The sequence below is a fragment of the Urocitellus parryii genome, chromosome 3 (assembly GCF_045843805.1).
Source record: "Urocitellus parryii isolate mUroPar1 chromosome 3, mUroPar1.hap1, whole genome shotgun sequence".
Classification (NCBI taxonomy): Eukaryota; Metazoa; Chordata; class Mammalia; order Rodentia; family Sciuridae; genus Urocitellus; species Urocitellus parryii.
In genome coordinates this window covers 99,674,305-99,690,358 of record NC_135533.1, presented here as the reverse complement: position 1 = coordinate 99,690,358, position 16,054 = coordinate 99,674,305, and the positions used below count along the sequence as shown (strand labels likewise).

The 16,054-nt window shown below is 36.8% G+C and overlaps 1 protein-coding gene across 1 annotated transcript in view; it reads right to left on the bottom strand.

Moving 5' to 3' along the window:
• The window catches only part of Hecw1 (HECT, C2 and WW domain containing E3 ubiquitin protein ligase 1), a 287,449-nt gene that overhangs the window by 176,057 nt on the left and 95,338 nt on the right, over nucleotides 1-16,054 (bottom strand). Inside the window, exon 4 of the mRNA XM_026410640.2 lies at nucleotides 13,062-13,156. Coding sequence (XP_026266425.2) covers nucleotides 13,062-13,156 — 95 coding nt within the window. The remainder of the gene's footprint in view (nucleotides 1-13,061; nucleotides 13,157-16,054) is intronic.

Here is a 16,054-nt window from a genome sequence, read left to right as displayed (position 1 = left end):
TAATGAACCTTACGCTGAATTTGTAGATAGGCTTATTCAAACAGCTACCAGAGTTTTTGGGAATACAGAACAAGCAATGCCATTAATAAAACAACTGACTTATGAGCAAGTGAATCGTTGGTGCAGAGAAGTCATTAGACTATGGAAACATGAAGATTTAAACACATATATTAAATTATGTAGAGACATTAATGAACAAGGGTAAGTCGTGGCAGCTGCAGTAAAACAGGCTTTAGATGCCAGGGCAAGAACATGCTACAATTGTGAACAAACAGGACATTTTAAAAGGAATTGCCCCATAGGAGGAGGGTTTAACAAAACTAGGCATCAAAGGAGTAGAATACCGGGTATTTGCCCACGATGCCATAGAGGGAGACACTGGGCTAATGAATGCCATTCTCAAACCACCATAGAGGGTACTCCATTATCAAAAAACGAGCTTTATTTTTAGAACACACATGCCAAACCACACAGCTCTTCAGGAAAAAACCCTCAGAGCCCAACTGCCATCACCAGTTTCCCACAAGCCTCTCAACCTCCCCCACTCCTCCTGCTCTTGAGGCTGATTGGCTGGGTCGTGTGGGCGGAGCCAAAAAGTCCCCCAATGAGCAGCTCTGTGGTCTGAAAGGGCAGGGAAACAGCCTAATGAGCATCACCACAGAGGAGCCAATCAGTTGGCAGCTAGAAGTTTGCTGGGGCCGCTGTGAGCCAATCATCAGCTGGCAGCTGGAAGTTTGCTGGCAGCTGGAAGTTTGCTGGGGCCCCTTCAGCTGTGGCTCTCAATAGGATATATTTGTTTTTGTCCATATGTATTCCCAGGAGCATATAGCTACTTATGTACTTTTAAAAGTTAAAAATAGTGACATCTTATATGCTTATTTGGGTTCTAATTTTAAAAACTTCTAGTGTTCCATCGATAAGTAGTATAATGGATGAGGTTATATTTGGTTTATTGAATTGTGTGAAAATGATCAAGCTCATGTAAATAAAAATAAAGAGAATGTGTGTGTTTATGTGTGTGTGTGTGTGTGTGTGTGTGTGTATAGCTACATAAATATGTGTACATGTGTGACATTTCTTGGGACAGAGACTGTGCAGAAGACAGCTGTAATAGATTTTGTTATGTAAGCCCAAGGAAACACGAGGTTTTGTCATAGACTGAACTGTGTCCCTCCTAAATTTGTATGTTGAAGCTATAACCGCCCCCCCCTCCCCGATGTGACTGTATTTGAAGATCTGGCCTTTAAGGGTTAATTCAGGTTAAATGAGGTCTTATAGGTAGGGTCCTCACCCAATGTGGCTATTACCCATATTATAAGAAGAGATGCCAAAAGATGCACATACACAGAAGTAAGGGCAAATGAGGAAACAGCAAAAAGGCAGCCACCTTCAAGCCAAGGAGAGAGGCCTCAAGAGAAAACAAGCTGTAGATACCTTGATTTTGTACTTCTAGTCTCCAGAACTGTGTTAAAATAAAAGTTTGTTGTTTAAGCTATGCAGTTTGTGGTATTGTATTGTTGTAGCCTAAGCCCACTAAACAGTCAGTATGGAGTTCATCCTCCTAGACATAAAATATAAGTGAAGCTTATACATAATAGGATACATTTAAAAAATTTGATGAGTTTTTAAGAATGCTTTTTTTTATTCAAACTATTTTGTTTAAAGTAATTTTGATTAAAACTATTTTGATTGATGCCATAAACTATACAAAATATAGATAGTACAAACTAATGCACCCTTGCAATTATTTTACCTTATCTCTTTTTAGCTAACTAGTCCTTATTCTTTATTAGTCATTCACAATTTTCTCAAACTTGAGATTTTTTTTAAAGTATTTTTTTTAGTTGTAGATGGACATAACACCTTTATTTATTTATATATTTATTTTTTATGTGGTGCTGAGGATAGAACCCAGTGCCTCACACGCGCTTGTCAAACACTCTACCACTGAGCCACAACCACAGCCCCAGATTTTTGTCTTTTAAATAGTTATCTTACTTACACATCTCACTTAGTGCTGTGGAGAGGATGTTGACTTTCTTGGATTTTTCTGTTTTTCAGGTATCCTGATAGTTTCTCCTGCTTATTTATAGGAGTCATTGGTTTGAAAATTCATCCAGAAAAACCCAGCTGTGTAGTTTCAAAGGCTAGCTACAGCTGGATTATTATTGTTTCTTCTTATTCATCTGTCTACTAAAATCCCTGCCATGAATGTATAGCTGTATTGACTCATATAAATTCCAGATCTCTGAAATATAAGGATTTTCAATTTTAATTCTGAACTGTAGATGTATGTATGTGTATATATATATATATATATATATATATATATATATATTCATCTTTTATTTCAGTGGTTATTATTTTTTCTCTCTCTATTTTCTATTTTGGAAACATCCATTGCCCATAGACTGAATCTCTGTCTCTAAAAAGAATTCTCTCTGCATTTCCTTCGCCTATTTTAGTTGAGCCTGATTTTTTTTTAAAGTTTTTTAAACTAGGGTGAATTTTTAAAGCTTTATCTCCTAAGTCAGTAATTCCTTTTCCTATGGTCTTTAAGTCATCCAGATATGACAGTAAAAAGGGGCCCCATTATCTCCTCACTGTCTTTCTTACCATTCATCATTCTGATAAGGTTTAAAACACAGGTGGTTTCTTGAATCATGTTGAGAACATGTGGAATTTTTTAGAATTTCCTTTTGTTTACTGCATTGAATTCATTTCAGAAGGAGTCAACTTCTATGAAATCTCTAAATTTCTCTCCATTTGAATCACAGAATATTCTTCATAGATAATGAGTGATGATAATAACCTTGAATGTAAAAAATGCAACAACAAATAATTTCCAGCCCAAATTATGAACGGAGTCTCCCCTAAGAAATGCTTATGTCAAGCAACTCATGTGTCCATCATGGGGTGAATGGATAAACAATATGTGGTACATTTATTACAACTGATGAACCTACACATTATTATCATCTAAAGTCCATAGTTTATAGTAGTGTTCATTCTTGGTGTTGAACAAACATATAATGATATGTAACTACTATTATGGTATCATGCAGGACTGTTTCACTGCCCTAAATATCTCCTGTGCTTATTCCATTTATCTGCTTCACCCCTAAACCTTGGAAACCACTTTTTATTATGTCTATGGTTGTACCTTTTCTAGAATGACATATTAATGGGAATTTTAAAACACTTGGCCATTTATGATTGGCTTTTCTTAACTCACTGTGCATCTAAGATTCCTCCATGTCTTTTCATAGTTTGACAGCTCATCTAAGTGCTGAATAATATTCCATTGTCTGGATGAACCACAGATTATTCATTTACATCCCTGCTGAAGGACATCTTATTGCTTTCAAATTTTGGCAATTATAAATAAGTGGCTATACACTTATTTATATCCTTGTACAGGATATAACATTTTTGTGTGGACATAGGTTTTTGACTCCTTTGTGTAAATACCAAGGGATTTGATTGCTGGACCCTTGAGCAGAATATGTTTAGTTTTTTTTTTTTTTAACTATTTTCCAAAGTAGCTGTACCATTCTGTCTGTCCACCAGCAGTGAGTGAGCACTCTATTGCTTCACTTTCTCACCAGCATTTTGTCAGCATTTTGGATTTTGATTATTCAAATGGGTGTATAGTGGAATCTCATCATTTTAATTGTCTATTTCCTAATAACATAACATTGAACATCTTTTCATATGCTTACTTGCCATCTGCGTATCTTCTTCAGTGAAGAATCTGTTCAGATTGTTGCGCACTTTTAAACTGGGTTTGTTATTTCTTTTCTTTTTTTAATTTTAATTTTAATTTATTTCTTACATACATGACAATAGTGGAATGCATTACATTAATAATTATCCATTCACAGCACAATTTTTCGTAACTCTGCATATAAAGTATATTCACGCCAAATTATGCCATTATACATAAGCTCTCTTATTTTTTTTTGCATTACAATTCTTAATACACCTTTATACCACAATTTATCGTATCTTTGTTTGTATATAAGGTGTGTTGACACCAAATTCATATCTTCATATATGTATTTTGTATATGATGACCATCCTTGCTTGTTATTTATGTTCTTAATGTTGAGTTTTAAGAGTTATTTGTATACTTAAGACAACAATCCTTTATTAGAAATGTCATTTTCAGGTATTTTCTCCTAGTCTGTCACTTGTATTCTTATTTTTTGATAGTATATGTTGTTATGTGTTTACTGGACATTGCATTTTTTCCCTAAAAATGGATTTTAGATTCTTTGCCCATTTCTCAAATGGCTTATCTTTAATGAGATGAATGAGTTCTAGTTAAATTAAGAAAGTTTGCATTTGCCTGAGTTTTTTCATCACCAGTTTACTGTCTTGTTTTTTTCCCCCCCTTGGATCTTTTAATTTTCAAGGGTATTTTTTCACTTGAGAAGTTCTTTTGTTATGTAATGGAATTTATTGGTTTTTTCCCTTTATGGCTTTGTATTTTGCTTAGAAAGGACTATTCACCTCCAGATTTCAGCTGCAGTTGTCTTGAATTTGGAAACTAATTTAGGGGAGAGTTTATATAATTAAATACTGAACTTCTGAGAGAGGGTCATGGTTCGTCCTTGCAATACTTTTAAAGATATCATCATATTGATCCTGTATATTTTTTATTAAGCTCTTTAATTTTCCTTGATTAATATTAAAGTTGAGACCTTTTTTCCATTATGATTTCTAATTGGGTTTTCTTTGTTTATAGTAGAGCTATTTATTCTTACATATCAGAGAAAATTTACTGTTTCTAATAGTTTAAATCAATGATTCTGGTTTTTATAAAAGTATAATTGGGTTATTTATTAGTGATGCTAATTTTGTCATCTTCTTTCCAATACTGAATTTTTATTTCCTTCTCACCTAAAGCCTGCCTTATACTTTCCCAACAATATCAAATAATAGTGATGGAGTGAATTCTTTGTCTTATCTCTAACATTAATGGAACTGTGTCTAGTGCCGCCTCAGAAAATGATACTAGTATTTGGCTTGAGATATACATCAGTATATAAGTCAGGTTAAGAAAGTTACTCACATTTAACTGTAGCATGAACTTGTACTTGTCAGATGCCTTTTTTGTGGTTTATAGAGAATGATATGGTTTTCTCTTAATATAGTTTAATTATATTAACAGCTTTATGAATATTGAATCAACTTTACAATCTGGGTACAAACTTATGTAGTCAAATTATTTTAATGCACTTTTGCAATCTATCTGCTGTTATTAACTTATGATTTTATATTTACATTTATCAATAAGATGGCCTATGACATTTCTATTTTAATGCTAATTTTGGCAGTTCTGTTTTTAGTGTTAGGGGTCTAAGAAAATTATTTTGTAAATTTTTCTTCTAGGAAGTTTAAGTCACAAATGTATCCATACTTCAATCATTCAAAAGACTTTAACTTATGAATTTATCCATTTTGTTTTAGGGAAAATACACAGACACACACACACACACACACACACACACACACACACACACACTTTGTGCCAGATCCTTGCCTCGAATCCATAAGAAGTCAATGTGGATTACACTGCAGAAAAAAAATGCCTTTTGTTTAAGAGATCTTTAGTTTGGCATGGTGGTACATACTTGTAATCTCAGCTACTCAGGAGGCTGAGGCAGGAGGATTGAAGGTTCAAAGCTAGTCTGGGCAATGCAGAAAGATCCTGTCTCAAGAAAGATTGGGGATATAGCTCAGGGATAGAGCACCCCTGGGTTCAATCCACATTACCACAAATAAAATGAAAATAAATTAAAATAAAATGGCTCCATTTAATTTTCATATCCTTCTATATCTTACTTATTGGCTATATTCATGTCAAAATTCATGGCGATTCACCAGGTGAATATATTCATCTTGAGGTATTCAAGATTTCTAGCCCAGGGTCTCTTACCGAGGTATTGACTACCTGTTTCCTTTCTTTAACAACACTCATGGCATTCATAGTGTTGCCAAAGCCTACGGTGTTTTCTGCAATAGAGGCAAAGGTGTCTATCTTTTAACAAGGTCTTTTGACAGGTGCAAAGCCTATCAAATTGACTACGCCAGCAAAGAGCGACATTTGGTGTTTCCTATGACAGTGTTCCATAACCTTTTTGGTACTATGAGCTTTGCTCAGAGTCTTATAAATGCCTTGGATACCTTCCCTAGGAACATGCACATACATATCCATACAACATCAGGGCTTCATAGATATCCCAACAATTTAAGATCATGATTATTTAAAACCCAGGAGGGATTTCTACTTTCCAATAGTGATTTATGTCTAATTTTTTTCTAGTGTGGTTTCATTGGAAAAATGCAACTGGAAGAGAAGGTTTGGAACTTTTGATGATCACAGAATGTTAATTGGCATTTTGTTTTCTAGACCTAAGAAAGAAGGGATGTGAACCACTTTGATGCTATGGATGCTGAACCAGGGCTGATGGAGAAAGCATTTCAGAAAATAACATCTCCAGACTGAAGGCCCCAAATGTCTCTTCAGAGTTAACTCTTCCTCTGAAACTGAACAAATTCCTTCAAGTTGGATCAGGACGAAATTCAAATTTCCAAATGACTCCTAAGGAGGTTAGAGACTGTGGACAGGCCTGGGGAAGTTCTCATCAGAGAGGATGCCCGATGAGACTCGGATTTTCCTTCCCTTTTTCTTCTAGCACGAGTCCATCAGATGCATTTACCAAAAAGTAAATGTCCAAATGTCTCCCTGCTTTAATCTTGTCAAAATCTAGAGACTTTTGCTGAAAATATACATGTGAATAACATATTCTTATATGCTGGGTTTAATTACTGTATAATCAAGAAAGACTCTGGTTAGGGCTGTGATGTGCACATATTTCAACTTCCTCCATCTGGAAAACCCTCCATCAGACTCTGGGCCTGCCTATCCCTGGTCCTCCCAAAGTGCCCTATTCATCCCCTACTGAATGTTTAGAGTAGTGTGTTGTTATTGCCTGTTTTCTTGTCTGTCTCTCATTACCCACTTACCCCATCCCAGAGAGCAGCTTCATGAGGATGGGGATTTGTCTTGTTCAGTGTACATGCCTTATGGCTAGCCCAGAGGAGTTTACTGATAAATGCAATGAATTATCGAAACTATGTGCTATAGAAAGATGCACAGAATAACTCAGTTCTGAGAAATCTTTCAAGGTTGAGGGATCAGAATTATCCATGTATTGGTGGTTGAGGGTGGGAGAGCATGGGAGGTAGGAGTTGGTTCTGGGAAAAGAAGATTAGAGGCAAGAGGCAGTGAGCATTATCAAACAACTTGCCAGATTCAGAGTGAGCCAAAAAGTGACTGTGGATTCTCAGCTGGCAGAAGGTGTATGTTATAATGACATATAACCATCAACTTCTCCCCATCATCCTTAGAAACTGCTTTCCCATTCTACCCTTGACTTTGTGGAATAGAGATGGAATTTAAAGTTACAATAGTAGAAAATCTTGTAAAGTGTTCCCTTGGAAAAATCATTCTGAAACTCTCTAGTAAATGTCTGGGCAACTCTGATCCTTTGCATGTAAATAAATTATCTGTGCAATTTTAGCTCAAGCACTCAAGTTTGCATTTATTATGTTTTATTTCTAGCATTTGATTTACATCTACAAATCAAAATGCCTTCTAAAATTGTCCTCTAAGGAAAGACTAGTACAAATATGTGTGATGGAAAGAAATGAAAAATTAGAATATCGTACTGTGAAATTACTTCAGGCTTCTTGCTTTGCTATCAAAATTAAGATTATTTCTTTTAGAAACTGATTTTCAAAGTATTAGGGACTAAGTCTTGAAATTTTGTCCCATCATAGGATTGTTGATGAAATTTCTTTTTAGGGCCTGGTAGATAAGTATTGATATGCTGCAAAAATAAATTATGGATGTGTTAGGGAGGCAACAGAAAAACAATTAATTCATAAAAGGCTTCTATGGTGCTACAGTTTGGATCTTGAATTTTCCTCAAAGGCCCATGTGTTAAAGGCTTGGTTCCTCTTTGTGGTACTATTGGGAAGTGGTGGAATCTTTATAAGGTTGGTTCTACTAGAAGAAAGTAAGGTCATTGAAAGTAATTTTAGGACTTCAGTCCCTTTCTGTTTTCCTCTTTTTTGCTTCCTGTCTGCCATGAGATGAACAGCTTCCTCCACCATATGCTTCGGCCATTGTCACAGGCCCAAAAGTAATGGGCCCTACTGATGATAGATTGAAACCTCTAAAACTGTGAGTCAAAATAAACTTTTCTTCTTTATAGGTTGTTTATTTAGGTATTTAGTCATAGTAATGGAAAACTGACTAACACATATGACTACTGTTAAAAATCCAAGTAGAAAAATAAAAGTCTTGTCTCCTTCCCCGCCCCCCCAAAAAAAAAAATTCATGAAATTGAACCTGAGACCAAGTCTAAAAACATGGTTTTAGGGGCAAAAATGTGGTGAGAGCATGAGAGCTGGAATTACAACTAAATTGAGTTGAGGAATATGGCTCTGAACTTTTCCCAAGTCCCTCTTTTACTGAGGCAATTCTTTATATAGCACAACTAGTGAAAAAATACAATTAAAAAATAGTGTCTTGGGAAACCCTGCCATTCTGAGGTCCAATTAAGCCACTTGCTGGTGGCCTAGAAGATCACTGCTATGGAAAGATATTTCAAAAGGATTCAGATATGTTCTCTTCCAATTTCTCATTGAAAAAGCCATGAGATACAGACTGAAAAAAATAGACAATAGTCATCTAATGTAGGGATAAGAATAATCCAGCATAACCAAAATCCTGATGGAATTTCTGCAAAATTTAATGTTGAAGACAATAAAAGAGATACATTCTTGGAGTATACATAGTTCAGCCTCTAAATCGTGAGGGGGTCCCCTCTACTGCAGGATAAATGGTCCCATATAAGGTAGGAACAGAATGTCTTCTGCCTGCCCCTCATTCTTGTGGTCTTCTCACCACTGTTTGGACACTGCCTCCTGAGCCTTCCAGAGTTATGCCTCAAACAGCTACCTGTTGACTATAACCAGAAGCTAGGTCCCTAGGCCTCTGCATGGGTGGGGATGCAGGTGCGCTGTCAGGTGGATGATTCTCAGGTACATTCTTGTAAGCAGGCATGGGGTGCAAGGTGCTCAGGACTTTAAAAGCTCTTATTTATATGGCATTGCATCAAGGACAGCTGCAGGTTGTACCTGAATCTCCAGCACTGGAGAGAACCAGCAGACAGAGGAAGGGCTCTCATTTTAGTCCAGAAGACCTTGCAGATGAACCGAACCAGTGATGGGCCCTGGGTGGTCTGAGGACAGTTTAACCAACTCTTTCTTTGGCAAATTGTAGGTATGGATAGATTTCCTTCTTTTTATACATAAATAGGGAGGGAAAATATATTAGAGCTTCTTAAGAGATGTTGTAAGGAGCATGGTAAAAATAGCAAAGGTAATAATATTGAGAGGTGAAGCTTACCTATAAAATGATTTTTCTACAGGAAATATAAAATATATCATAGATGCTCTCAAGATACAAAACATGAGAAAGGAAGTACAGAGGTATATATGGAGAAAATTAGTCACCTGTTCTTTAGACCTAACACAACTTACATCTCCTTCTCCAGCAGGCCTGTGCTGTGTCATGTCCCTGTGTCTTTGCACATGTTGTTCCTTTCACCAACCTTGTCTTGCTTCCCTTTCAGATCTGGCAAAGTCCCATTCAGGCTGCCCATCTTAGCCCACATACCCTCTCCTTCAAAAGCCAGCACAGCTGCCCCAGGCATCTTGTGGCACCTTTGTCCACGGGCCAGCACAGGAGGTTTCATGCTCCAGTACAGCGGACTTCATGTACTATCACAATTTATGACAGAGTAACTCCAGGTTCTCAATGACAGGGCTTACATTTCATTTATCTCCACAACTTCCACCCATCATAGTTTCTAATCTACAATTAAGGCCACCAAGTAAATGAGAACTCCAGAACCCTAAGAGTAAATGACAACCTCATTTTATAACAAGGACCTCAACAGTTGCCATGAGGATGAAGACAAAGATAAGGGATAAAGAGAAAATGAGAAAAAGAACTAATTCATATCAAGAACCTACTATGCTTAGAGAATTAAAGTACTGGTTATTCCAGAGGACCATTTGACATCTTTTTCTTCCTTTTCTAAGAATTACAGGTTTAGTATATTATCACAAATGAACTCAAGGACCTTTTGGGCATGATATGATGCCACTGAACAGCCACTCTTAATAAGAGATTCATGCAGCAGCAGCAATACTCAATTTGAAAGTGGACACTCAAACTTTATTGGTCAACTGATTTTGTGAAACTTAATAGCATTTCTCTTTAGAAACAGTGTGCTTAAGCCTCCAGACAGTATTGCAAAGGCTTATTTAACCCATAAGGTGGCTAGATTATACTAATAACTGAACCGGGTTACAAAGTATAAGCTAGGTTTGGTTTTGTTCCATCACTGTATAACCAAGTGATCACTTAACTGAAATAGTCTTCTTATCTGCCTTAGAAGTGCTGGGAGTCGACGAGAGTGATGTAAGAGAAACTACTATGAAAAGTGTTCCATACCATCAAACAATAAAGGCAATGGTAGCTTGGCTACTATGAAACTTTGCACATTGAAGTACAGTTTTTCAAGAAAGTGCATGCTCCCTTCTGCCATGAAACTCCATGTGCTCAGTTTCAGTGGGGCAGCTGGAACCCTGGATTACTCTCACTGACCCTTAAGTCACATGGGCTTTAAGACAGGACTCTTGCATGCTTGGTGATTAAAATAAGAAACGAAATTGTCAATGGGATAAATATTAGAGTGTCAATTAAAATCAAAGTGTCTATGGATTTATATGAGAAAATCATTACAGAGATGATAATGACAGAAGCAATATGTCAAAATATTTCGAAGTGTTTCAGTGTTAAGTACAAGCAACAGTAGCATACATGGAGTGACAAAGATGAAGTCAGGATGAAACAGAATCGATGCCGTCTCCTGAACTTTTATGTCAAATGATATGATCAAAGCACTTGTTTTCACTTCTCAGAGGGAAATCCCTGTTTCTGGTGATGGCAGCTCCTAGAAAGCATTTGCTTTTGATATTTTATCCAGCTATGGAAAACTCTTTTGTATTTCAAGGCTGTTTTCTGGGTAGTTGTGTCTTGCTTCATTTTAAGCTTACATTGCATGTCAGTGTGATGACGTGTGTCACACTTTGCATTGGTCTGAGAAACAGGTAAACATCTGGAGTATTCAGTAGGTTGAGTTCAGAGAAGCCAAATACTCTAGGGAGCTGCCTTTAAACTAAAGGTCAATTTCAATTCTGAGGCTGGCCAACACTTTCCTATAATATCACGTCTGAGCAGACGAAGGTGGAGAACTCTCCTTTCCTGTCCCAGTCTTGAGACCATGGGCGAGTCCCATCAACAGGCAAGGCCCACCCTGCTGAGGGAACAGAGTGTCTGGCAAGGAACTGCCTCCCAAAGTGACTTGGTATGCAATGGCAAAGGCCAGACCTTCATGAAGAATACTTTTCCTGAATTAGCTTTATTCCACTTCCTATCTTCTTCCTTCTGTGTCTATTGTGTTCAATACCTTCCTGTTCTGTCCACCAAGGCTCTGGTTTGATTGATTTTGTTTCATTTTATTATTTATTTTTTGCCTTTATGTAGTTGGCCTTCCAACCCAAAGGTTGGCTAAAATGTATCTGGACCTGCTTGGCTTTCCCAGGTACTCCTTTTGAGAGTACATATGGGACAGAAGAAGAGGCCTGGAACTCTGAGGATACTTCGCCAGACGCCACATTTAAATTCCTGTCCCACTCAGTAAAGTGATGGAAATCATGTTCCAATCTGAAAGGTAGTACAGGGAAAAGTGGTAACCATTAAGTATGCATGGTCCTTCCTTCTCCCTGTCTCTCCTGAAGTGTGTCTCTCTCTCTCTCATGGTTAACCTAGCCCAGGGTCTAGTCCTGCTGGACGCCTCAGCATAGAGTTAGCCAAGATTCAGGTCTGAAGTTTGCTTATCTTCCTGCCTATTACCAAGTCCTCAATTAGCACACTTCAGGACACTGCCAGACTGATTTGTGAAATGACAAAATGGCACTTTTTTTTAGGGTCAATGTCCTTTATGAATCATTCTGTTTCATTTCAAATTCTTTCTCTATTTTTTTTAAATAGGGGGAAAAAGCCTTTTTTACTTCCACTTGCAAGACAAAGTCCTCACTGTTTTCTGTTCAAACTCCCCAGTTGGTCATTTTAAATTTATGTTGAAAGGACAAGGAATGCCATTTTCAGGTAGATTTCAGCCCTAATCAGATGTATTCAGATCTGAGTAAGAAGCACCACAAAGATGTAGACTGTATTTTAGGAAAAAATGACGTATTTCCATAGGTCTGAGCAGAGCCACAAAGGAGGGAACAGAAGATGTGGTTTAATTCCTGGACCTGAAACTGGCTAACTGTATGGTTTGGGGTACACTACTTAGTCTCACTGGGCAATATGTCCTCATTTCTATAAAAAAAAAGGATGAGATTTTAGTCTTTTCGAGGTCTCTCATTTCATACTTCCATGACTAAGATGAATCTGAGCCAGTACATTCTACTTCATTCATTTATTTACAAGCTTAAAAAAATTAAGTCATGGGAAAATATAAATATTTAAAGCCAAGAAATTTAAAAAATGTGTTCCAAAGAAAAGACTTACTCACTGCCATTAAGTATATCTTGAATACAAACATTGACTATCTAGGGAAAATACCAAAGTTTGGCATTTTTCTAACAAACAAATGGCATGAACTAACAAAATTGGCTTTGGCCACATTCCTCCTCCTATTTTGACATGTGTCTATTTTTAATCTTGCTATCAATATATCTCAGTGTGTGTGTGTGTGTGTGTGTGTGTGTGTGTGTGTAGGCGCGCACACGTGCGTGCACGCATGCATACCCACACCCACATAAATGTGTGCACACATACAAAAACAAGAAAGTAAAGAAGCAATAGGGTTAGGTCTGAACAAAGAGGCAGAGCCAAGACTTACGGGAGCTGCTGAGTTTTTGACGGTGACACTGGGGGTGGTAGCTCTCAGGGCTCCACTCACTCCATGGTAGTATTTGAAACAGATCTTGGTTTCAGCTGAAAGACAAAAATAAAATGGTACTCAGAAGTAGGAAGTAACCCAGGAGGAGACACTTGTGGCCAGAGAAGATACATCTGGGAACTGCAGCCTAATTCCCCCACCAGCCAGCCAGGCCACACCTGACAATAATGGCCTACATATGGCCTCATAGCCAAATCTGACTTCTTTCTAAAAATGTGTCATGAAAAATTGTTTTGTTCTTAACATTTTTTATTTCAAGTTAAATCCATTATTTATACTTCTCAGCATTCATCCTATCCCATTAAAAATTATTGCTTTTATATCTTTACTTCTAAGATTTTAGGTAGTTTGATGAGCTGGGTCATTTTAAGGAAGATTTTTAGAAGTTATTTGTTATGGTTTGTATATGAGGTGTTTCCCCAAAGCTCATGTGTGAGACAAAGCAAGAAGATGCAGGAGAGGAATGATTGGATTGTGAGAATCTTAACCCAATCAGTGAATTAATCCCTGATGGAATTCAGAGTGGTAACTAGAAGCAGGTGGGGTGTGGCTGGAGGAAGTGGTTCATTGGGGGTGTGGCTATGGCATATATATTTTGTATCTGGAGCTGGAGTCTGTCTCTGTGCTTCATGATCATCACCAAGAGAGCTGCTTTACTCTATCACACTCTTCTGCCATGATGTTCTCCCTCACCTCCATCCCTGAGGAATGGACTAAGACCTGGACTAAGACCTCTGAAACCATGAATCTTCAAATAAATTTTTCCTCCTCTACAGTTCTGCTGGTCAGATCCTTCAGTCAAGCAGCGAAAAACTGACTAAAGCATTATTGAACTACAACATGGATGGGAGGTATGTTTTCTAAAATCTTGTGCATATCAGTGATAACTTCTTTACATCACAATTTGTATTCCTTCAAAGTTCTATAGAAGGTAAACAGAAAAAAATATGGCTTTGGGGAAATCACACTGTCTTGACTTTCAGTGGCACTACTGACAATCTGCGAGACAATGGGCACATTACTTAGCTTCTCAGAACCTCATGTTCCTCATGTGGAAAACAGAGCTAACAACAAAGTGTATCTCATAAGATGATGAATAAGCAAATAAAAATGCTTAGATAAAAATCCAGTGAGTGCTCTGTAAATGTTAGTGATGAAGATGATGTGATGAATTAACAATGATGTAGCTCCATTGCCTTCTGGCATTCAGTGATGTAGAGGAAAACATCTGCAGGCAACCTGAATATAGTTCATTTGAGGGTGCCCTGCTTTTCCCAATTCACTATGTATAGGATATTTTTCTTAAAATTTGAAAAATTTACCAGGCTATGGCTTGGTCTTTTGTATCAATTTTGTTTGGAACAATATAAAAAAATCTCCAATTTGAGATTCTATTTCTCTGAACCGGGAATTCATCTTTAATTATAATGTTTTAAAATAATACCTACAATTTTATGAGCATGGATTTAAGATATGCTAATTATGGAAAATATGGTTAATGAAGAAAAGTCTAAATAAAATGAAAATATTCTATGGGGTTTGCATCCTTGAGAGCATAAACTTTAATTATGATGCATTTTGCTCTTCTTAAATAATTATGCTCAACATTATTTAAAACTTTGCAGATAACATTTCTTGTTCTGTAGAAGAGATTTACAATTTGTAAGTGTTCCTCTACTTTTGGAAATTTGGGCTTTTCCCTCAAAAGGAATGACTTTCTGCAAACTATATTTTAAGTTTAAATTTGCTCCTTAGATAATGGGACAACAATAGCTAGCTACCTACCCAACATCCATTCTCCTTTTCCTCCTTAATAATAGAATCTCAATTTTATTTTGGATGATAATCTCCAACTAAGCACTATGTTTTGTAGCCTCTCTTTCTGATCACATCTGTGTTGTTTCCCATAGTTGTTTTGGGATTTCTCTTACATGTAGCTAAACCTAAATCTAATTGACACAGGAAAATTCCTTGATGTAGAAAACATGAATATTGTAATATTCTTTCTTGGGTTAGAAAATATGAATATTTTAAGTATTCTCCAAATTGCTTCTTGTGTCCAAATTGCTTTCTAACAGCACTTTCTACTTCTACCAGAATATGTAACATCAGATTCTGACAACTATTGGTAGGTAGCATTGAACATTATCAATTAAAAATAAGCTTAAAATAGAATCTCATTATCATTTTCATTTCCTTTTTTTGATTACTAGTGAGATTAAATATTTTTCTATCAAATTTTAACTAGCTATTTGAGTTTTTTTTTTAATACATTGAATTATAGTTGTTAAAACTTTCCACTGCCCAAATGATGCCTGGGAACGTACCCTCTTGTTTTAGGTGGATGTATTCTATAGATAAGTCAATACTTTCAGTTTCCTTCCTGCATCATTCTTTCCCTGTAGTTATTTTGCAAGCTCTTGGATGATAATCTAATAACCTATTTCTGTACGTATTTTCCAAGACATCTCCCATTGTCCTCATGTCAGGTCTACACAGCCAGCCCCAATACACTCTCAGCACAAGAGGCAGGTTTCTTATAGGTCAGGGATCATGGAGGGACTGTGACTAAAGCTGGGAGCATACAGGTAGCTAATCACAATGAATCAGTGTTATTTAGTGTATGAGCTACTCTGTCTGTAGATGCCTGGGAGACCAGCATGGAGGGGCCAAATGGCTTTAATGTGAATTCAGTTGGTGGAAGGAATTTTGAGGTAACAGGCATCCTGAACCAATACTACTAGTTTCTCATTCAAAGCAGAAAATTGTTTCAATGCCTTTGAGCAAAAAAAAAAAAAAAAAAAAAAAAAAAAGGTCAGGGAAATTTCTTTTTTTTTTTAAGAGAGAGTGAGAGAGGAGAGAGAGAGAGAGAGAATTTTTAATATTTATTTTTTTTAGTTCTTGGCGGACACAACATCTTTGTTGGTATGTGG